The following is a 22,349-nucleotide window of genomic DNA, read 5'->3' as shown; positions in this document are numbered from 1 at the left end:
AAAACCGAGAGAAGTGCGATGTTACATTCGTATCTGTTGAAACTAGTGTTTATATATTTCTTCACCCAGGTACCAGTCACGGGAAGTAAATGGTGAGTTTTCCTAAAAGAGCTTTTTCAATTAAGTGCTTAAAGTAATCGAAGTTTGTTTTGGTTTTGCTTTACTTTATTCTGTGATTGGTCCAGAAAACTTGCGCATTTTTCTCAACCAATCAGATGCCATTTGGTCACTCATTGGTGGAAAGAGTTAAGTCAGTGACGAATGTTGATGCAAAGACACACTGATTTCAGTGCAACTCAGTAACATACTTTCATCTCAAACAGAACATGAATTAATTTTTTTTACTCACAAATATTAGCGATTTTGACACGAATTACTAAATCGGTACCATCGATACAAAATTCATGACCTGTGTTGTTTCTCTTGCTTCTAGGAAGATCAATCCCCCGTCCAGGTATGTTTTGAGCATCATGGCTTAAGTCCATTACAATAAAGCCAACGAAGTTTCCTCTCAATTTTAATAGTTTTAGAATGCAGGCCCTCTAAGATAAAATGCTCCTAAATAGAACTATTCTTCCGGTAAGTCAAACATAACTTACTTCGATCGATGAAATCTGAAGGGTGCGTAAGTGATAGCCCTTAACTTATTTCTATTTCTTTTAGCTGGTAAAAGTTGAGCATAACGAACAGAGATCACGAACAGGCATCCTTTCGGACCCGTTGAATTTTAATGCATCTAAAATGAAACCTTAAAAAATGAGCACGGGTGTACCTTAAATACCCTACACTTTCTTTTTTATCCGATGAATATCTGAAGCATTAGTTCTGAAAAAATATAGATTGGATAGTAGTGGAAAAAAACCTTTTTGTGACGACGATTGAAGGGTAGATTTTATGGTGTAAATAGGCAAAGCCTACCTTCCTCTACAAAATTTCATCTCTGCATGCAACTACCATTACACATTGTAACAGAGAGATCAATGATGTCTTATACTGATTTGATTACAGTGTGCCGTGCCCGGGTCGACTTGGCTTTCGTCATCGATGGTTCAGGAAGCATCGAGCAGTATGGCAAAGGAAACTTCCGACGATGCCTCAACTTTGTCAGAGCGATTGTCAGCCGCTTCAACTTTAGAGGCGGGCAAACCCGAGTAGGAGTCGTACTGTACTCGTCAAGTCCTCGACTGATCTTCGACTTTCGACGTTATCGTTCCAAAGGACAAATTCTAAATGCCATTAGTCGCATACGATACCCCAGGGGTAGTACGAGGACCGGATATGCTATGCGGTACTGTTATAGCCGGGTGTTCCGATATGCACGGAGAGGAGTTCGTAAGGTATAATTGTAAGATACTTGACTGGCAAAACATCTCAACCACTTTTTATCAGCTGAAAAACTAAATATTCCATTTCCCTTACCTAACCAGAAGTTGGATCTTATGTGTTTCAGGTTGCTATAGTAATGACTGATGGAAGATCATATGACAGTGTGGTGTCTCCTGCAAATTTGTTCCGACGAGCAAACATCAAATGTTATGCGGTTGGAATCGGTCGGAAATACAATAGTAGACAGCTCTTACAAATAGCAGCAGGACGTAGAAGTCACGTGATAACAGCCGGGTTTAGGCAATTGGGCTCTATAGTGGGTACTATACAACGACGAGCATGTAAAGGTGTGTTACTTTTTAATTTGAACTTAAGTGTTAGAACTATATGGCTTCATAAAATAGAACATGTATAATTATAAAAAAACAAATGATCTAAACAATAAACGTACACTTTAGATTCTGATTGGTTTATTTATATAGTTTTCATTTTGAAGCAAAGCTGATGTGTTTTTCCTGCAGGTACACGTCCTATTAGACCACCAGTAAGACCAGGAACAGGAGGTATGTTTGTCACACATCTTGTACACGATAAAATTAAAGTTGGGATCATATTGCATCTGATATTAATATTCTCATAAGTTGACGGCAGCAGCATACCTTTCTTTAAGCCCGGGGTTTATTCTGCCGCAATGGGGTTTTTAAGCTTATCTCTGTACAAAAAAAAAAGTCTAACTGCATAGAAATTGCAAGGAGGACTTTTTGTGTATACAGAGCTGAGATAAATTTTGAATGCTTTTGGTGTAGGGGGCCACGCTAATGGGATGCCATTTTTTTAAATGACCGTAACTGACACCATTCCAATATTCATTTCTTACGAGGCGTTAGTTTTTTGCAGCATAAAAGAGTCAAAATTAAAGGCTGAAAGGATAGGTGATTAAGACAAATAGGTTTTGCAGATGAACGGAAATGATGCCCAAGGAACTCACTCATTGACCAATCAGAGTTGTGTTACTTTCTTTGAGTCGTCCTAAAATGAAAAACGCGCAACTCTCCCTACACACTGTAAAAGAAAGTTCACTCCTGTGTTCATATCTAATTGCAGCGTGCCGTGCCCGGGTCGACTTGGCTTTCGTTATCGATGGCTCAGGAAGCATCGAGCAGTATGGCAAAGGAAACTTCCGACGATGCCTCAACTTTGTCAGAGCGATTGTCAGCCGCTTTAACTTCAGAGGCGGGCAAACCCGAGTAGGAGTCGTACTGTACTCGTCAAGTCCTCGTCTGATCTTCGACTTTCGACGTTATCGTTCCAAAGGACAAATTCTAAATGCCATTAGTCGCATACGATACCCCAGGGGTAGTACGAGGACCGGATATGCTATGCGGTACTGTTATAGCCGGGTGTTTCGATATGCACGGAGAGGAGTTCGTAAGGTATAATTGTAAGATTTTGATAAACCATCTCAACTACATTTGTATCAGCAGGAAAACTAGATGCTCCATTTTCTATACTTAAACAGAAGCTGGATCTTTTGTGTTTCAGGTTGCTATAGTAATGACTGATGGAAGATCATATGATAGTGTGGTGTCTCCTGCAAATTTGTTCCGACGAGCAAACATCAAATGCTATGCAGTCGGAATCGGTCGGAAATACAATAGTAGACAGCTCTTACAAATAGCAGCAGGACGTAGAAGTCACGTGATAACAGCCGGGTTTAGACAATTGGGCTCTATAGTGGGTACTATACAACGACGAGCATGCAGAGGTGTGTTACTTTTTAATTTGAACTTCAATATTGGAACTATAAGGCTTCATAAAATAGAAGATCTATAATTATAGAGCAACAGATGATTTAAACAATAAACAAATGCTGTGGAGTCTTTTTGGTTTATCTTTTCTATTTATTTTTCAATTTTACTCAAAGCTGATGTGATTTTCCTGCAGGTACACGTCCTGTCAGACCCCCAGTAAGACCACCAAGAGGGGGTAAGTTATTCACACACTTTGTATACAATAACATTAAACTCGTTTTCACATCGCATCTGATATCAATATTCTCATAAGGTGATGGCAGTAGCAGGCATTTGTTTGAGCCCGGGGTTTATTTTGTGCAATGGGGTTTTGAAGTTCATTTCTAAACAAAAGAAAACAGTCCAGCTGGATAAAAGTTGCAAGAAAGAACTTTTTGTGTCAAGAAGGCCAGGGGAATATTGTCGCGTTAAAGTCTTCAGCTTTTCTATCCCAGCCCTGCTTTTCTAATGCTTTTTTGCACAGGGGTCACGCTCATAAAATGCGATTTTATTAAAATGATCGAAACTAGTAACAGTCCGATACTGATTTCCTACTAGGCGTTAGTTTTTTTCGGCATTATAGATTTAAAATAAAAGGTTGAAAAAATACGTAGTTAAGACAAACAGACATGGTTTGATGCACCCTGATTTGAAGATTTAATGAATGTAATCGAAGAAGTTACAATTCTTAGACCCAACGTTTCGACACTCCTGTCTAGTGCCTTCATCGGGGGCGTTCTAAATGCTGCAACAAGAGGTCCTTTGATATGATCACTAATTAGTGGTCTTTTTTCTGACGAGGTGTAAATAGGCGTCAGGAAGCAAACTGCTATCGTCACGATTTAAAGGAGCGTGGGCGGAGTTAATATACCAAGCCTCCAAAGAAAGGCGCTGGTGGCAACGCCGATTAGTGGTGATTTTAGAATTATCCCACCCAATTGTATGGTTGGTTAGGCATGTGTGCTCCGATAAAGCAGAATTTTCCTTTTTGCAAAAGAAAACCGCTTTTTGATGCTCTTTTAAACGTGTACCAATATGACGTTTGGTCTGTCCGATGTATTTGTGGTCGCAGTCATTGCATGGAATAAAATAAATGGCGTCGGTTCGTTGTTCTTTCGTGACAGGATCCTTAGGTTTGGCGAAAATATGCCCCAAAGTCTGAAAAGGTTTTTGAGAAACTTTAACGTTGTGGTTATTCAAAATTCTCTTGATGGGTTCGGTAGCACTTTGAATGTAAGGGATAACAGCAAAACCAGTCGAGCACCTGGTTGCCTTGTGAACTTTAATATAAGACAAACAGGTTTGCAGATGAACGGAAATGATGCCTAAAGAACTGACCCATTGGCCAATCAGAGTTACGTTCAATTCTTTGAGTCGTTCTAAAATGAAAAACGCGTCCAACTGTCCCTATACACTGTAAAAGAAAGTTCACCCTTGTGTTCATATCTAATTACAGCGTGCCGTGCCCGGGTCGACTTGGCTTTCGTCATCGATGGTTCAGGAAGCATCGAGCAGTATGGCAAAGGAAACTTCCGACGATGCCTCAACTTCGTCAGAGCGATTGTCAGCCGCTTTAACTTCAGAGGCGGGCAAACCCGAGTAGGAGTCGTACTGTACTCGTCAAGTCCTCGTCTGATCTTCGACTTTCGACGTTATCGTTCCAAAGGACAAATTCTAAATACCATTAGTCGCATACGATATCCCAGGGGTAGTACGAGGACCGGATATGCTATGCGGTACTGTTATAGCCGGGTGTTCCGGTATGCACGGAGAGGAGTTCGTAAGGTATAATTGAAAGATTTTGATAAACCATCTCAACTACATTTGTATCAGCAGGAAAACTAGATGCTCCATTCTCTATACTTAAACAGAAGCTGGATCTTTTGTGTTTCAGGTTGCTATAGTAATGACTGATGGAAGATCATATGATAGTGTGGTGTCTCCTGCAAATTTGTTCCGACGAGCAAACATCAAATGTTATGCAGTCGGAATCGGTCGGAAATACAATAGTAGACAGCTCTTACAAATAGCAGCAGGACGTAGAAGTCACGTGATAACAGCCGGGTTTAGACAATTGGGCTCTATAGTGGGTACTATACAACGACGAGCATGCAGAGGTGTGTTACTTTTTAATTTGAACTGCAATATTGGAACTATAAGGCTTCATAAAATAGAAGATCTATTATTATAGAGCCACAGATGATTTAAACAATAAAAACAAATACTGTGGAGTCTTTTTGGTTTATCTTTTCTATTTATTTTTCAGTTTAAGTTAAAGTTGATGTGTTTTTCCTGCAGGTACACGCCCTGTCAGACCCCCAGTAAGACCACCAAGAGGGGGTAAGTTATTCACACACTTTGTACAAAATAACATTAAACTCATTTTCACATCGCATCTGATATCAATATTCTCATAAAGTGATGGCAGCAGCAGGTATTTCTCTAAGCCCGGGGTTTGTTCTGCGTAATGGGGTTTTGAAGCTCATTTCAGGACAGAGAAAAATCGGTCTAGCTGAATAGAAATTGCTAGAAATAATTTTTTGTCTACAAGGCTAACGGAATATTGTGGCGGAAAAGTCTTCAGCCTTCGTATCCCAGCCCTACTTGTCTAATGCTTTTTGTACAGGGGTCACGCTCATAAAATGCGTTTTTTTTAAATGACCGAAACTAGCAACAGTCCGATACTGATTTCCAAGGGTTTTGAAGCTCATTTCTTGAAAAAAAAAAAAAGAAAAAAACGGTCTAGCTAGATAGAAATTGGAAGGAGGACTATTTTGTGTCTACAGAGCTAGGAGAAATTTTTAATGCTTTCGGTGTGGAGTTCACGCTAATAGGATGCCGTTTTTTTTTAATAACCTAAACTAACACCATTCCGATATTTATTTCTTACTAGGCGATAGTTTTTTGCAGCATTATAGAGTCCAAATTAATGGTTTGAAAGGATAGGTGGTTAGGAAAAACAGGTTTTGCAGTTCAACGGAAATGATGCCTAAAGAACTGACCTATTGGCCAATCAGAGTTGTGTTAGTTTCTTTGAGTCGTTCTAAAATGAAAAACGTGCCCAACTGTCCCTACACACTGTAAAAGAAGGTTCACTCCTGTGTTCATGTCTAATTGCAGCGTGCCGTGCTCGGGTCGACTTGGCTTTCGTCATCGATGGTTCAGGAAGCATCGAGCAGTATGGCAAAGGAAACTTCCGACGATGCCTCAACTTCGTCAGAGCGATTGTCAGCCGCTTTAACTTCAGAGGCGGGCAAACCCGAGTAGGAGTCGTACTGTACTCGTCAAGTCCTCGTCTGATCTTCGACTTTCGACGTTATCGTTCCAAAGGACAAATTCTAAATGCCATTAGTCGCATACGATACCCCAGGGGTAGTACGAGGACCGGATATGCTATGCGGTACTGTTATAGCCGGGTGTTCCGGTATGCACGGAGAGGAGTTCGTAAGGTATAATTGTAAGATATTGATAAACCATCTCAACTACATTTGTATCAGCAGGAAAACTAGATGCTCCATTTTCTATACTTAAACAGAAACTGGATCTTTTGTGTTTCAGGTTGCTATAGTAATGACTGATGGAAGATCATATGATAGTGTGGTGTCTCCTGCAAATTTGTTCCGACGAGCAAACATCAAATGTTATGCAGTCGGAATCGGTCGGAAATACAATAGTAGACAGCTCTTACAAATAGCAGCAGGACGTAGAAGTCACGTGATAACAGCCGGGTTTAGACAATTGGGCTCTATAGTGGGTACTATACAACGACGAGCATGCAGAGGTGTGTTACTTTTTAATTTGAACTGCAATATTGGAACTATAAGGCTTCATAAAATAGAAGATCTATAATTATAGAGCAACAGATGATTTAAACAATAAAGAAATACTGTGGAGTCTTTTTGGTTTATCTTTTCTATTTATTTTTCAATTTTACTCAAAGCTGATGCGTTTTTGCTGCAGGTACACGTCCTGTCAGACCTCCAGTAAGACCACCAAGAGGGGGTAAGTTATTCACACACTTTGTATACAATAACATTAAACTCGTTTTCACATCGCATCTGATATCAATATTCTCATAAGGTGATGGCAGTAGCAGGCATTTGTTTGAGCCCAGGTTTTATTTTGTGCAATGGGGTTTTGAAGTTCATTTTTTAAACAAAAGAAAACAGTCCAGTTGGATAAAAGTTGCAAGAAAGAACTTTTTGTGTCAAGAAGGCCAGGGGAATATTGTCGCGTTAAAGTATTCAGCTTTTCTATCCCAGCCCTGCTTTTCTAATGCTTTTTTGCACAGGGGTCACGCTCATAAAATGCGATTTTATTAAAATGATCGAAACTAGCAACAGTCCGATATTGATTCCCTACTAGGTGTTAGTTTTTTGCGGCATTATAGATTTAAAATACAAGGTTGAAACAATTCGTAGTTAAGACAAACAGGTTTGCAGATGAACGGAAATGATGCCTAAAGAACTGACCCATTGGCCAATCAGAATTGTGTTACTTTCTTTGAGTCATTCTAAAATGAAAAACGCGCCCAACAGTCCCTACACACTGTAAAGGAAAGTTCACTCCTGTTTTCATATCTAATTACAGCGTGCCGTGCTCGGGTCGACTTGGCTTTCGTCATCGATGGTTCAGGAAGCATCGAGCAGTATGGCAAAGGAAACTTCCGACGATGCCTCAACTTCGTCAGAGCGATTGTCAGCCGCTTTAACTTCAGAGGCGGGCAAACCCGAGTAGGAGTCGTACTGTACTCGTCAAGTCCTCGTCTGATCTTCGACTTTCGACGTTATCGTTCCAAAGGACAAATTCTAAATGCCATTAGTCGCATACGATACCCCAGGGGTAGTACGAGGACCGGATATGCTATGCGGTACTGTTATAGCCGGGTGTTCCGGTATGCACGGAGAGGAGTTCGTAAGGTATAACTGTAAGATATTTGACTGGTGAAGCCATCTCAACTACATTTGTATTAGTAGGAAAACTAGATGTTCCATTTCCCTTATCTAAACAGAAGTTGGATCTTTTGTATTTTAGGTTGCTATAGTAATGACTGATGGAAGATCATATGATAGTGTGGTGTCTCCTGCAAATTTGTTCCGACGAGCAAACATCAAATGTTATGCGGTTGGAATCGGTCGGAAATACAACAGTAGACAGCTCTTACAAATAGCAGCAGGACGTAGAAGTCACGTGATAACAGCCGGGTTTAGACAATTGGGCTCTATAGTGGGTACTATACAACGACGAGCATGCAGAGGTGTGTTACTTTTTAATTTGAACTTCAATATTGGAACTATAAGGCTTCATAAAATAGAAGATCTATAATTATAGAGCAACAGATGATTTAAACAATAAAAACAAATACTGTGGAGTCTTTTTGGTTTATTTTTTCTCTTTATTTTTCAATTTAAGTTAAAGTTGATGTGTTTTTCCTGCAGGTACACGCCCTGTCAGACCCCCAGTAAGACCACCAAGAGGGGGTAAGTTATTCACACACTTTGTACAAAATAACATTAAACTCATTTTCACATCGCATCTGATATCAATATTCTCATAAAGTGATGGCAGTAGCAGGTATTTCTCTAAGCCCGGGGTTAGTTCTGAATAATGGGGTTTTGAAGCTCATTTCAGGACAGAGAAAAATCGGTCTAGCTGGATAGAAATTGCTAGAAATAATATTTTGTCTACAAGGCTAACGGAATATTGTGGCGGAAAAGTCTTCAGCCTTCGTATCCCAGCCCTACTTGTCTAATGCTTTTTGTACAGGGGTCACGCTCATAAAATGCGTTTTTTTTAAATGACCGAAACTAGCAACAGTCCAATACTGATTTCCAAGGGTTTTGAAGCTCATTTCTTGAAAAAAAAAAAGAAAAAAACGGTCTAGCTAGATAGAAATTGGAAGGAGGACTATTTTGTGTCTACAGAGCTAGGAGAAATTTTTAATGCTTTCGGTGTGGAGTTCACGCTAATAGGATGCCGTTTTTTTTTAATAACCAAAACTAACACCATTCCGATATTCATTTCTTACTAGGCGTTAGTTTTTTGCAGCATTATAGAGTCCAAATTAATGGTTTGAAAGGATAGGTGGTTAGGAAAACCAGGTTTTGCAGTTCAACGGAAATGATGCATAAAGAACTGACCCATTGGCCAATCAGAGTTATGTTACTTTCTTTGAGTCGTTCTAAAATGAAAAACGCGCCCAACTGTCCCTACACACTGTAAAAGAAAGTTCACTCCTGTGTTCATGTCTAATTGCAGCGTGCCGTGCTCGGGTCGACTTGGCTTTCGTCATCGATGGTTCAGGAAGCATCGAGCAGTATGGCAAAGGAAACTTCCGACGATGCCTCAACTTCGTCAGAGCGATTGTCAGCCGCTTTAACTTCAGAGGCGGGCAAACCCGAGTAGGAGTCGTACTGTACTCGTCAAGTCCTCGTCTGATCTTCGACTTTCGACGTTATCGTTCCAAAGGACAAATTCTAAATGCCATTAGTCGCATACGATACCCCAGGGGTAGTACGAGGACCGGATATGCTATGCGGTACTGTTATAGCCGGGTGTTTCGATATGCACGGAGAGGAGTTCGTAAGGTATAATTGTAAGATTTTGATAAACCATCTCAACTACATTTGTATCAGCAGGAAAACTAGATGCTCCATTTTCTATACTTAAACAGAAACTGGATCTTTTGTGTTTCAGGTTGCTATAGTAATGACTGATGGAAGATCATATGACAGTGTGGTGTCTCCTGCAAATTTGTTCCGACGAGCAAACATCAAATGTTATGCGGTTGGAATCGGTCGGAAATACAATAGTAGACAGCTCTTACAAATAGCAGCAGGACGTAGAAGTCACGTGATAACAGCCGGGTTTAGACAATTGGGCTCTATAGTGGGTACTATACAACGACGAGCATGCAAAGGTGTGTTAGCAGATTTTAGTATGAGATATAAAGGCTTCATAGACAAGAAAATTTGTCATTATAATGGATTATTATCAAAAGAAATGTATTATTTTTAATTTTGAATGAAAGCTGGTGTGTTTTGCTTCCAGGTACGCGCCCTGTGAGACCTCCAAGTGGAGGGAGTAAGTTTATTGTTTTTTTTTTATGGTAACAGTTTTGGCATCGTGCCTGAACCACGAAATATTTTAAAGAAAGAAAAGCTCAGTATTACAAAGGAAGAGCTACAGTTAAATTGATATGAATAAATATGAACGATATATAAAGTTTTTCCCTTTTTCTTGCCTGGTATAATAGAGTAACTTTAAAAAAATCAGGGATACAGAGCTACTTAGACCTAACTTTAATTTCATGATCAATGACGTTTATCGAAGTCTGGCATAAAATGTCAGGCTAATTTCAATGGGACACACAAGGCGTAATCGCTGTTTTCAACAGGCTTATTGGTGACTTTTTTCTTTAAAAGGGGGAATTTGTAACCTTCCAAAAGTAACTGGTCCTTGCCGTGCTGCAAAGCGAAGATGGTACTACAATAGGGCCACAGGAAGGTGCCAGATGTTCATTTATGGCGGGTGCCGAGGAAATGCTAATAACTTTCGGTCAAAAGCTGAATGTGAACGAAAATGCCTCAGAAGAAGTAAGTTTAAGCTAAAAAAAATTAATTAACAATTTTAAAAAACGGCAATCTAAGCAATTTGAAATTTACTATCCTTAGCAGGCCACAAAAATTTTGTCATGAATTGTTGTCAAAATATAATTTTTTTTAACATAATATGACCAGCTCTTGAAATGTTGAACCAAAGATGTATGAAATAAATCATTCTGAAATTAGAAGCATGCACCGTCTGTTTCACATGGCCGTTAGACTATGAGCAAGGCCCCGTAAAAAAGCAGTATTTCACCCGTCATACACTTACCAAATTCCGAGTATTTCAGTTAGGCTGAGAGTGATTATTTTCTGCATTTTCTGTTTACTTAGGGCTTTTAAATAACATCCAGATAGCTGGTAGATCTGGTTTCATGTTATGGGCTGGCTAAAATCTGACATACATTAAATTCTCTTCAAATTGGTTGACAGCCAAGAAAAAGAGAGCAACCGGCTTTTTAATGGATCTCAAAATGCCAAAAATGCAATTGTAATATTCAAACCATCAAAATTTTACCAGGGGAGCCAAGAATTCCCCAACAAGTGGAAGCCCTTCAGGCCTACAAAATTTCCCAGAGAAGCCCGGACGAACCTAGGGAGTGAAAGTTCCTCAGGCCTTCAAAACTACTCGCCTAACATTAACCCTAAACCACCAAACATTATTGAAACCACTGTTGCCGAAACTATCGCGATGTTACAGTAATGCCATCCCTCTTTTGGAAGTATTTTTTCTGAAAAAACATTGAAAATTCGTTACACCGTCAAGACTATCAGATGTCCCTTACTACACTGTTATATAAAAAAATACTTTCAGTGGCAATTCCAATTTTTATTACTTGTTTTTGCTCATATGCTTGTTTTGTTAAGCAAAAAGTCTTTTACGCAGAACTTACAATTGCTCTTTGTTGTTTCATTTTAGGGAGAGTTATCAGAATTACTGCAAACGTCATAGGTAAGAATTTTTTTTTTGTACCTGAGGCATCTACTGAGAACTGATGTGTTTTAATTGAAGGACTCGGGTTTCCTTAATCGTTAGTTGTTTTTACCCCAATTTCATAGGAAGTACGTCGTGGAAAGGCGTGAATTAGAGGGAAAACCATTTTTCAAGCGAGCTAAATAAAAAGTTTCGATGTGAATTCATAACTCAATAAGTTAATAATACTAATTGACCTGTCTTGAATTCAAAGACTTGTGAGTACATATACGCTACTCATTTTAATTCGAGGCCCTTGCACAACCTTTGAATAATCACATGTTGAGTGTTTACTTTCACAGCAATAAGTAAAGGATGCTTCAGGGACACTGGTCGACGAGCGGTAGCAACACTGGAAGGCAGAAGTCGTCTTTTGAAAGGAAGTTACCGCAGAAGGCGTTACGCAATTCAGAAGTGTGCTATGGCAGCGAAAAGGCGAGGTTGGGGTGTTTTCGCAGTGCAACATGGTGGATGGTGTGCTTCCGCGAAATATGCGTATCGAACATATGGTAAATACGGAAGATCCAACAGATGTAGACATGGAAAGGGAGGACCTTGGGCAAATGACGTCTACTTTCTTAAGGGTAAGTTTGTTAAAAAAGTGACTGAGTCTGTCAATATCTATGTACAACAAGTCAAAATCTGAGAATGGATTTTTACCGAGGTACCACAAGTTGATGTTGAAACTTCATTTAAAAATTTTACTCCACATTTAATTTAACTTTTTATCCAAACGCATTCGAAATAATCAAAGGAAACTTAACTTACCTTAAGGTAAAAGCTTGATTTTGTGCCATTGTTTACGAAAAGCTTCCGGAAACGCGTACGGCACCAAGTTTTCCCGCCAAAATATCACCGGTGTAACTAAGCGAAGGCTGGGACTCTTTAAACCAAAATGGCGGACAGTGAGCCATTATGCCCATCAGTTGTTTTGTTTTTAACGAGACAAAATTTCACGACATTCCAGCCTGTGATTGAAATACATTTGAGCTTTCTATATTTCAAGTTAACTCCCTTTCACGATATCAGTGCCTGTAAGACGAGAAGTTGTGATCATAACGTTTGTCTAGGCAGTGCATCTGCGAATCGCGTGCCATGGAATTTGTTACAAAGTCAGTACAGTGTCTTCAGTAATGCAGTTCTCACAGTAAGTTTTCATAAACTAAGATAATCTCACAACATAAATCTCCTGTGAGTGCGTTGGAAACGGGAAAATATATTGTATAAGAACAAGTCCTTTAGCTGTTGCCTAATTTTTTTGGCGTTTTTCAGGGTCATGTCGAAAACGCACAACTCAAAACTTCTGTTGCGTGTTTCCGTTCATTTACCGCGGCAAACGATACAACAGTTGTACCAGAATAAGATCTCGACGGCCATGGTGTGCTATAACTCCCAACTATGATGTAGACAAATTGTTTGGATATTGTGGTGGTGCAGGTGAAGAAATGTGTTTGATGACTCAACTTTTAATCCCGTTAAATTTATTTCATTGGTAATACTAAGTAAAATGAGTGATTTAGATTTTCAGATTAAGATTATATTTTGGCAAGAAAATATATTTTTTAATTATATATGCAAATTTGTTTGTGAGGAAGCTCATTTGGCTGATGACTGCGAGCTTCCCCCTTAACTAAGACTTAAATTTAGTTAATTTGTGGACTGTAATCAGTGTAAAAAAGCTATTATGAGAAAGACAAATAGACCAAGCACAGCATTTCTTTTATGTGAAATCAAAATTATGATTTCAGTCCCATAGTTCTAGACAAAGCCTTATTACCAGTACTTCCGTTTTGAAATCACATCATTTGATGGTCCAAGTTATTGGATATTGGTAGTCACGATTGTTGTACTAATCCTGTGGCAAAAGAAAATGAATATGAAAATTAGGAAAAGAGTATAATTGGTGAATAAATAACATTGCTGAAATCTGCAATCCAATTGCTTGTTTTGTCTTACTCTTCCATCCTTACTGGTTGGGGGAGAAGGTGCTCTTCATAGAAAAAAGTGTGATTTGTGAATAAATTACATCTTTCTGATTAAGGGCCAATCAAATTACAAGGGTCACCAGTTATTTTCAAATAGATGTAATAAAGTATGAGTATTTTATTTCTACTTTCAGGACGTCCAGTAAGACTCACACCACCCCTGAGACGTAAGTGTTTATAAACCAAATTCTAAACTGATAATGGTGATGGTGCTGATAATACTTTGTGTAATAAGAATGCAGTTCAGACTTTTGTCAAGGGTACTATTAGTATTAAGAAGAGTGAAAAAAGTTTTAATGACAGACTGATAATATGCTAGTAAGTGATCAAAAACTTTACTGAATCTAGGTCAAACCAAAAGCTTCCTTGCAGTCTGTCCATGCCAAATTTTGTTTAATTTTTTGGTCTAATATTATAATATAACATAACAAAACACATTTCTTTTGTCCTCTTTTTTCAGTCCAGAGAATTGGTTGTTTTAAGGATACATGGCGTAGGGCCATCCCACAACTAGATGGTAAAAGTCCTATGTTAAGAGGAAACTATAAGCGCCGAAGAAAAGCTATTGAAAAATGTGCTTATGAAGCTGTAAGGCGTGGCTATCAGTTCATTGGAATCCAAGATGGTGGATGGTGTGCATCTGGACCGAGGGCTCACAAAACCTTTGCTAAGTATGGCCGATCAAACAGATGTAGGAATGGCAAAGGTGGACCTTGGGCTAATGATGTTTACAGGATTATAGGTGAGACTGTGTTTGGTGAAATTTCCAGTTTCCAAATTGGCAAACTTGCCTATATAAATTCCAGTTCAATTGAAATATCAAATGTGCATAATATTACCTAGGCTTTTCACTTTCACATCTCATTAGTAATTCTCCTTACAGTCTACAACTCTTATGATGTTAGTTGGAAAATTTATATTGGATCATGTAAGAATCCCCTAAATTATATTTTTTTTGATTCTCATCACCTATCTTGTATCGCTATTGTAAGGAGAAATTCTTTCTTGATCACTCATAGGAGTTAAAGGGTTGAATGTTGGAAAGTATAATATATTCATTTATTAGTTTACAAGAAACTTTGATGAAATCTTTTCAAGTAGCAAGTAGTTACAAGTGTTGAGAAGTTGACCAATTCATTTACTTTTCATTGTTCTTTAAAAAATATATCTGAAAAAATATGTATTTACATAACCAACATTGAAGACAATGGTTGCTTTTAATGATAATCATCACTTTTCCTATGTATTTCTTTGTTTTCCAATGCTGTCATTGTTTGTTGCTTTTTTTTTTTTGCAGTATTTGAATGTGGAATGACAGTAGTATCATTTATTTTTTCCTTTTTTCCCTGATTTGATCAGTTAGCCAAAGGAAATGTTTTGTGTTTCTTTTTTGTTAGGAAAATGCAGAAAACGAACTACGTCTGGTTACTGCTGTGTGTTCCCATTCACCTATGGTAGACGCCGTTACAATAGATGTGCAAAAACAAAGAGTGGGCGGCCATGGTGTCCAATTACACCAGATTATCCTCGGAGCAAACAATGGGGATATTGCCGTGGTTACAGAGGTATTAATGAAGATATACTATAAACATTAGACTTGATCAAAGTGAGGTAATTGTTAGTTACTTTTTTTGCAGTGTTGCTAATGCTTGTCAACTTCTTTTGCTCCACCAGCTCCTCCAACTAAAGTAACCAGTGGAGTTGTGAGTAAGTAACTTAATAGTTTTGTTATTTGTTTTTGTGTCACATCATACTTGCACATTTTTAGTATTTACAGTACTGTCATTATTGTCCAAGTGATGCCAAATGAAATAAATGGTACTGGATTTAAATGATTATTACTATTCTTCTAATTAACATGGCTGAGACCTGTCTCTTTTCTTGTTTTCTTTCTCCAAATGAGAATTGATTTTGATACTTTTGTATTACAGTTCGATCCCGAGGCTGTTACAGAGATACAGGTCGCCGAGCCATTCCACAAATGGATGGAAAAGGCCTTCTTGTGCGTGGTTTCTATAGACGAAGAAGTGATGCCATAGCAAAATGTGCTCTGGAGGCTGCCAAGCGACGCTACAGAGCTTTTGCTGTTCAACATCAGGGATGGTGTGCTACAGGCCCTAGAGCTCACCTGACGTACAGGAAGTATGGACGATCCAATAAATGTAGGAATGGCAAAGGTGGTCCATGGGCAAACGATGTTTACTTTGTTTCTGGTAGGTTTAAAAAAAATGAATACCATTGTATTAAACCGTTTTTATATATGGGATAATTATCTTCATAGGATAACATAAAAATTTGTTTTTATAGGTAAATGTCGAAGAAGGGCCACAAATCACTACTGCTGTGCATTCCCGTTCATCTACAAAGGACGTCGTTATAACAGTTGTACAAGAAGAAACCACAATCGACCATGGTGTGCTCTGACACCCAACTATGATCGCGACAAGAAATGGGGAAATTGTAAATGTAAGTTTTATCATAAACCAGCTACTTGTGGTGTATGTGTTGAAATACTTTAAATTAATAGTGCAGTTGTGCAGTCTGATTGTCTGGCTGACAGTTGTCCTGAGAAGGACTATCATGGATAGTTAAGTGACTGATGTTCTGACAACCTTAGTCGAAGTCATTATCAGAGTTGAGTGATTAACATCAGAGGAGACCCAGAAAATATTGATGAATACAGGCTATTTCACTTTTCTTCAGAAATTAATTTTACCCGAGCCTCTAGTGAGAAACACTGAATAATAAACCTACTGTATAGCTTAATATTAGCAGTGACCCCTTTAAACCATCAAATCCTTCATGAGACTTTGAATCCTTTTCCATTACACTAGGCCGACGTCGCAAACCAGTCCGACCTGTTGTACCACGAGTTAGAGGTAAGTGTCGCAGTACCTTTTCATATTTGATAAAAAAGTAAAGTCTTTCATACATTCCATTTCTAGAATATGAGCTGTTTACAACTTTGCCCATTGTTCTTTTTTTTCTTTTTTTTTCTTTTTGGATCATGTGTGCTGGCTGAATGGACTAAATTAACTGTAAAGAGTACAGTTGTTAGGTACTTTTTGCATAGTACATATAATTTTTTTTTTATATTGTCACTAATAATCAGTTATAGCTTATGATATGTTTGTGATAGCTTACAATATTGTGTTTAGGCTCTCGCTCTAATCATCGTAGCAGCTTTAGAAATAAGTGAATTGTTGTAATAGTTTATACATATAGTGGATTAAAATCTCTCAACTTAAACTTTATTTTTTGTTTGTTTTGTTTTCTTTTTCTTTTTTTTCCAGGACGAGTAATCCGCATCACAGTGGTTTTAGTGGGTGAGTAAACTAAAATTATTAAAATTCTCTCGCATGAACTTGCACAATATGCCTATGTAGTTGATTAACCTTATACTGTTTAGACCCAAAACCACGTTAAACATGTACTTCTCTTTCCTTAAAGGCTTTTTCGTAATTTCCCTCGACATATATACGTGATTTTTTGTTTCGTAAAATACTGATTTTTTCGTTGTTTTTGTTTTAATCAGCTAAAGGACTCGGCTGCTTCAGGGACACAGGAAGACGAGCCATATCAACGTTGGAAGGCAAAAGTCGTCTCCTTAAAGGAAATTACCGCAGAAGGCAGTACTCCATTCAGAAGTGCGCTCTGGCAGCAAAGAGGAGAGGTTACACAGTATTCGCAATCCAACATGGCGGATGGTGTGCCTCTGCTAGGCACGCTTATCGTACATATGCTAAATATGGGAAATCTAACAGATGTAGGAATGGAAAGGGTGGACCCTGGGCTAATGACGTGTACGTCTTAAGAGGTAAAGATGGCTTTGGTTTTTGTAACCCTCATGTTTTATTGCTAGAACCTGTCAACCTCAAGTTGATTTATAGCATATGCATATCATGAGGAAATTTTGGTAAAAACATATTTGGAAAAAATTTGTTTACTCCTTTTGTCTATTTTATTTAAGCATAGTTCATATCAACAGTTTCTTGCAAACATTAAGTGAACCAAATTTTGATTCTTGTGCCTTTGGTTGAATTTTTGAAACTGATTGGCTGAGAAGTTAACCAATGACGGGGCTGTAAAAACAATGTCAATGTGATCCCGACACTCAATTGCCGTAGTGCGACGCACTCTCACTATATTGGGTTTTTTTGCCTTTGTCGTCAGGGTCTTGCAGAGTTCGATCAACCCGTGGTGAATGCTGCGTGTTCCCGTTCGTTTACAAGGGCCGAAAGTATACTAGCTGTACCACGGTCAATTCTAGAAACCGTCGTCCATGGTGTGCCTCAACTCCAAATTATGACGTGGACAAATTGTGGGGCTACTGCCGAGGACGAGGAGGTGAGAAATATATTGTTATCTTTAATGTATCCGGTTTCGTTTTATTTAAGTGGTAAAGAATAGGATACATCTTACGAACAAAGAACTAAGGTATCTCAATTGGTTTGTTTGTTTGCATGTGAGAGAATTGTAAATTAGTTCTTAAAACTCTGTGAGAGAAATATTACTAGTTTTAATCTGCGTTTTCTTTTTTCAATTTCAGCTCCTATCATCAAGGTCACACCGCTAGTAACACGTAAGTAACGCTATTAATATCTTGCTAGTCCTTCTTTCGTTTAGTGTTTTGCCAGAGTGGTTGTGTTAGTGTTACACTTGTCAGTCGTATTAGCTACTACATATTTTTTTTCATTTGGAGCCTATCAGAGCGTATTTTGACCGGGGGGTTAAAACTACTCCGGAAGCTTGGTAACCACAATAGGTAACCTTATCAAAGTTCAATGTCACAAGCAGCGTATAGGTATTGAGAGGAATTATAGGAACGCAACCAAAAAAAAAGTATTCTACTCAGGCGGAACTTGTTTTAGTTAAAAAGTTAACTGGATGAAAGCTTTAGCGAGTTCTCTCGACAAACTATAACATGGTAAATCAGAACCAATGCAAGTGTTCCCTTGTGTCTCGTTTCGTCTATAGTCCAAAGAGTCGGCTGCTTTAAAGACACATCTCGCAGAGCCATCCCTTACCGTGAAGGCAGAAGTATCCTTCTGAAAGGAAACTACCAAAAACGTCGCTTTGCCATAAAGAAATGCGCCTTAGATGCTGCCAGGTTTGGCTACAAGTACATCGGGGTCCAACATGGTGGTCAGTGTTTTTCAGGACCCCGTGCCCAGTTCACTTATGCCAGGTATGGCCGTTCAAACAGATGTAGGAATGGAAAGGGAGGTGGCTGGGCAAATGATGTCTACAGGATCTCAGGTGAAGTGATTTTTTACAGAATATCTACTTGGGTTTTATTTCTATTATTTCATCATTCCTTCTCGTTTTCTCTGGTTCTTCGCAATGGTAACTGAACTGAGTGGAATGCAGTTTGGTCGGAAATCATACTCGTGATTTGGGGACAAAAGTTGCAAAGTTGCCACACAATGGCTTCATTGTCTTTCGTTTTCTTGCAATTTGATTGGTAACCATTAGCAAACCTTGGAATGTGATTGGTTGTTTTGTCTTCAGCTCCTCATTGTTGTTATTTCATTGGCTTGAGAAAAGGAGACGATTTGGAGCAAAAAAAATAGAGCGATTCGTAATAAAAAAAATTTGCTCTACTGATAGCCAATCCGATTGTAAGGGTCGCTGGTGATTTGAAACTAGATGTAGTTAATTTAGGAATCACTCATGATTAAACTAAAAGTTCTGTGAAGAAAAATCGAAAAACTAAATAACGCATAGGGCAAAGCAAAAATAAGAGAGAAAAGTGAACTAAATGATGGTGTTGAATAATAAGAGTTTTCTAGTGAAAGATTCTTATTGTCAGTGATGTGTTTCAATTTTAGGAAAGTGCAGATATCGCACTACCACAGGTTACTGCTGTTCGTTTCCTTTCGTGTACCGCGGGCGTCGATACAACAGTTGCGCCAAGAATAAACGGGGACAAAGTTGGTGTTATATAACTCCGGACTATAAGAGACGGAGACTTTGGGGATACTGTAGGGGTGGAGCACGCCGTAAGTTCGTACATTCATATCTATTTGTGTCTATTTTCATATATTTATTACAATTGAACGACAACTAATTGATGAAAACAATTCAAAAACCTTAAAGCCATAGGTATAATAACTAACAAAGTAAAAAGGCGCCCCACACAACTGACAAGATAGATCAGTTGCGCGCTTTACGACAGCCATTTTAAAAATTTGAAAAGATACGTGTATTGTTTGTGAAAGTTAGTTACGTTTTATTTGCGTTTGTTTTTTACAGCTCGACCAATCCGAGTAACACCTAATGTCTTGCGTAAGTATGGCCACCTTTCTCTTTCTTTTTTTATATTTATGTTAAAAAGAAATTCTCGGATAAATTTTGGATTTTTAGTCGAGAAACTGTAGACTCGTAAGACACACTGTACAAAATGAACTCTGATCTCACCTCTTTTGACCCTTGACCTTTTCCCTGCCAAGATCTAAATACAAATTCTCTGCAGATTCCTCCATATATCTGTAATCATTTTAGCTCCGAGAATTTGATTTTAAATCCAGGTAAAATTTCTTTTCATAACCTTTCTGCTGGAAAATAAAAGAATATTGTTAGCAGTAAATTCTCTTTGATCACTCTTTGGAGTGAAAGGGTTAAATCACTAAGGACTAATCACTAACTTTTACATGGAGTGGTTCCTGTTCTCTTTTCAGTTAAACCTGCTGGATGTTGGCGAGACACTGGCCGTCGAGCCATTCCACAAATGGATGGCAAAGATTTTCTTGTCCGCGGCTATTACCGAAGAAGAAGCGACGCCATTTTCAAGTGCTTCGCAGCTGCAGCGAGACGTGGCTACAGGGCTTTTTCCGTTCAGCATCAGGGATGGTGCGCTACAGGTCCAAGAGCTCACTTGACCTACAGGAAGTATGGACGATCCAATCGATGTAGGAACGGCAAAGGTGGCCCGTGGGCTAATGACGTGTATTTTATTCGAGGTGAGAGCACAGGAATTGTGGCTCACGACTTGTCAGTACTCGACTTGACATGACTTAACCTGATTTGAGTGAAACTGCGCTACATAATTTTACATGTCATGAATTGACTTAGCAGATTTAAAACTTACCAGATATGCGTAACATGACACAACGTGACCTCAACAGTGACATGACGTCATAGATTAACACGACTCTATCGGTGAAAATGCGTTACGTGACAGAACGTGACCTTGATATGACTGGACATGTTGTGACATGGTGTGATATGGTGTGACAACAGATTAACACAACTTTACCTGATATGAAATTAACTTCGTTTCCTGACCCTACGTGTAACTTTGAAATGACTTAATATGGTTGATATTACTCTACTAAATGTTAATATGAGTAACTTTTTATGGAGCGTGACTTTATTCGACTTGAGATATCATTCGTGCCGTTACTTTTGAACTCTCACCTGTAGGATCATGCAGGAAACGAACTACCTCGCGCTACTGCTGTGCATTCCCATTTATCTACAAAGGACGTCGTTACAATCGCTGCACATCGAAGAACCACAAACGACCTTGGTGTGCTCTGACGCCCAACTACGATCGAGACAAGAAATGGGGAAATTGTGCAAGTAAGTTTTAGGCTGTGAACAGGGAGCACTGAATTAGAAACGTTGTTCTAACAACCAGATATTGAATAAAGTTATGAAAATTATTAAAGAAGGGATCCATTGTGACGAACGGGAGGAACTAATGTTGTTGATTTGTTCACAAATTTGCACTATCCTTACCCTTTATTTAGTATCCTCCGCTAGTTTGTTTGGATAAATATGTTAAGATGAAAACTAGACCTTTTACAAGAAGAAATATCGGTTCCTCGTTCCGATCCAAATTCACTTGTGGAGTTGTTTTTCTTTTTTGTATTTTATTTGACCTGATTATTAAGTGTTAATTTATATATCCAATGTCTGCATTCCTCTACATTAGCATCTATCAGTTAGACATGACTTAATATTGATTTAATATTTGTTTTAAACACTCCACAGGACGTCGGCCTGTCAGGCCTGTTCGTCCAGTTGTTCCTTCATACAGAGGTGAGCTCTAGCAGCTATTCCAGCTTTTATTAATAGCAGTAAAGTAGACTGTTAGTAGTCGGTATTTTCTTCTCCTTTTTTTTTTTTTTTTTTTTAACGAGCATGGAGGGGAAGTGAAAGCAGAACTTTGGTCTGGACGGGAAGGGGCTGGATCGAGATACGTGACACACCCTGTGTTTTCCCTGTCATGTTTCAGTCTCCTCTCGTGCCAGGCTCTTTTCAAAAAAGGAAGAAAAAAGGCTCAAAGTGCACCAATTAAGTGAACTTCTCGGATGCTTGACTTCTGTCTTGTGTTCTTCACTTTCCACGGTGAAATTGAAGGCAGGGGTAAAACTGATTTTCCCTCGCTGTGACTCAAAATACTTTATTCCTTACAGGGAAAGTGATCAGAATCACCGTTGGATTGAAAGGTTGGTGCAGTTTCCTTCTTACGTGTAACTGTGTATTAGCAAGGTGTGACTTCCACTTTCGGTAAAATTTCGTTGTAACACTCAAAGAGTGTCAGTCTACTTAATTGAAGCGAAAGTAGATTAAGCACACACGAGTCCTTCTGAAAACTGAGGTATTATATCCAGACTGTAGTTGTATTGCTTACCTAACTGTCAATGTGCCATCACTAATTGCG

General features: G+C 38.7%; 1 protein-coding gene across 1 annotated transcript in view; it reads left to right on the top strand.

Annotated features, from left to right (window-relative positions):
* The window catches only part of LOC113676379 (uncharacterized), a 63,193-nt gene that overhangs the window by 1,437 nt on the left and 39,407 nt on the right, over positions 1-22,349 (top strand). Inside the window, exons 2-43 of the mRNA XM_089187626.1 lie at positions 70-92; positions 434-454; positions 1,009-1,337; positions 1,451-1,673; positions 1,848-1,889; positions 2,431-2,759; positions 2,869-3,091; positions 3,271-3,312; positions 4,573-4,901; positions 5,011-5,233; positions 5,415-5,456; positions 6,237-6,565; positions 6,675-6,897; positions 7,077-7,118; positions 7,707-8,035; positions 8,151-8,373; positions 8,555-8,596; positions 9,375-9,703; positions 9,813-10,035; positions 10,167-10,199; positions 10,541-10,711; positions 11,640-11,672; positions 11,996-12,277; positions 12,966-13,130; positions 13,813-13,845; positions 14,139-14,420; positions 15,076-15,243; positions 15,353-15,385; positions 15,610-15,891; positions 15,986-16,144; positions 16,513-16,557; positions 16,972-17,004; positions 17,214-17,495; positions 17,852-18,025; positions 18,228-18,260; positions 18,656-18,937; positions 19,510-19,680; positions 19,934-19,966; positions 20,359-20,640; positions 21,104-21,262; positions 21,677-21,724; positions 22,102-22,134. Of these exons, the coding sequence (XP_089043752.1) occupies positions 70-92; positions 434-454; positions 1,009-1,337; positions 1,451-1,673; positions 1,848-1,889; positions 2,431-2,759; positions 2,869-3,091; positions 3,271-3,312; positions 4,573-4,901; positions 5,011-5,233; positions 5,415-5,456; positions 6,237-6,565; positions 6,675-6,897; positions 7,077-7,118; positions 7,707-8,035; positions 8,151-8,373; positions 8,555-8,596; positions 9,375-9,703; positions 9,813-10,035; positions 10,167-10,199; positions 10,541-10,711; positions 11,640-11,672; positions 11,996-12,277; positions 12,966-13,130; positions 13,813-13,845; positions 14,139-14,420; positions 15,076-15,243; positions 15,353-15,385; positions 15,610-15,891; positions 15,986-16,144; positions 16,513-16,557; positions 16,972-17,004; positions 17,214-17,495; positions 17,852-18,025; positions 18,228-18,260; positions 18,656-18,937; positions 19,510-19,680; positions 19,934-19,966; positions 20,359-20,640; positions 21,104-21,262; positions 21,677-21,724; positions 22,102-22,134 (6,782 nt within the window). The remainder of the gene's footprint in view (positions 1-69; positions 93-433; positions 455-1,008; positions 1,338-1,450; positions 1,674-1,847; positions 1,890-2,430; positions 2,760-2,868; positions 3,092-3,270; positions 3,313-4,572; positions 4,902-5,010; positions 5,234-5,414; positions 5,457-6,236; positions 6,566-6,674; positions 6,898-7,076; positions 7,119-7,706; positions 8,036-8,150; positions 8,374-8,554; positions 8,597-9,374; positions 9,704-9,812; positions 10,036-10,166; positions 10,200-10,540; positions 10,712-11,639; positions 11,673-11,995; positions 12,278-12,965; positions 13,131-13,812; positions 13,846-14,138; positions 14,421-15,075; positions 15,244-15,352; positions 15,386-15,609; positions 15,892-15,985; positions 16,145-16,512; positions 16,558-16,971; positions 17,005-17,213; positions 17,496-17,851; positions 18,026-18,227; positions 18,261-18,655; positions 18,938-19,509; positions 19,681-19,933; positions 19,967-20,358; positions 20,641-21,103; positions 21,263-21,676; positions 21,725-22,101; positions 22,135-22,349) is intronic.

The sequence above is a fragment of the Pocillopora damicornis genome, chromosome 11, assembly GCF_964200805.1.
Source record: "Pocillopora damicornis chromosome 11, jaPocDami1.2, whole genome shotgun sequence".
Taxonomy (NCBI): Eukaryota; Metazoa; Cnidaria; class Anthozoa; order Scleractinia; family Pocilloporidae; genus Pocillopora; species Pocillopora damicornis.
This window is presented reverse-complemented; position numbering and strand designations above follow the sequence as displayed.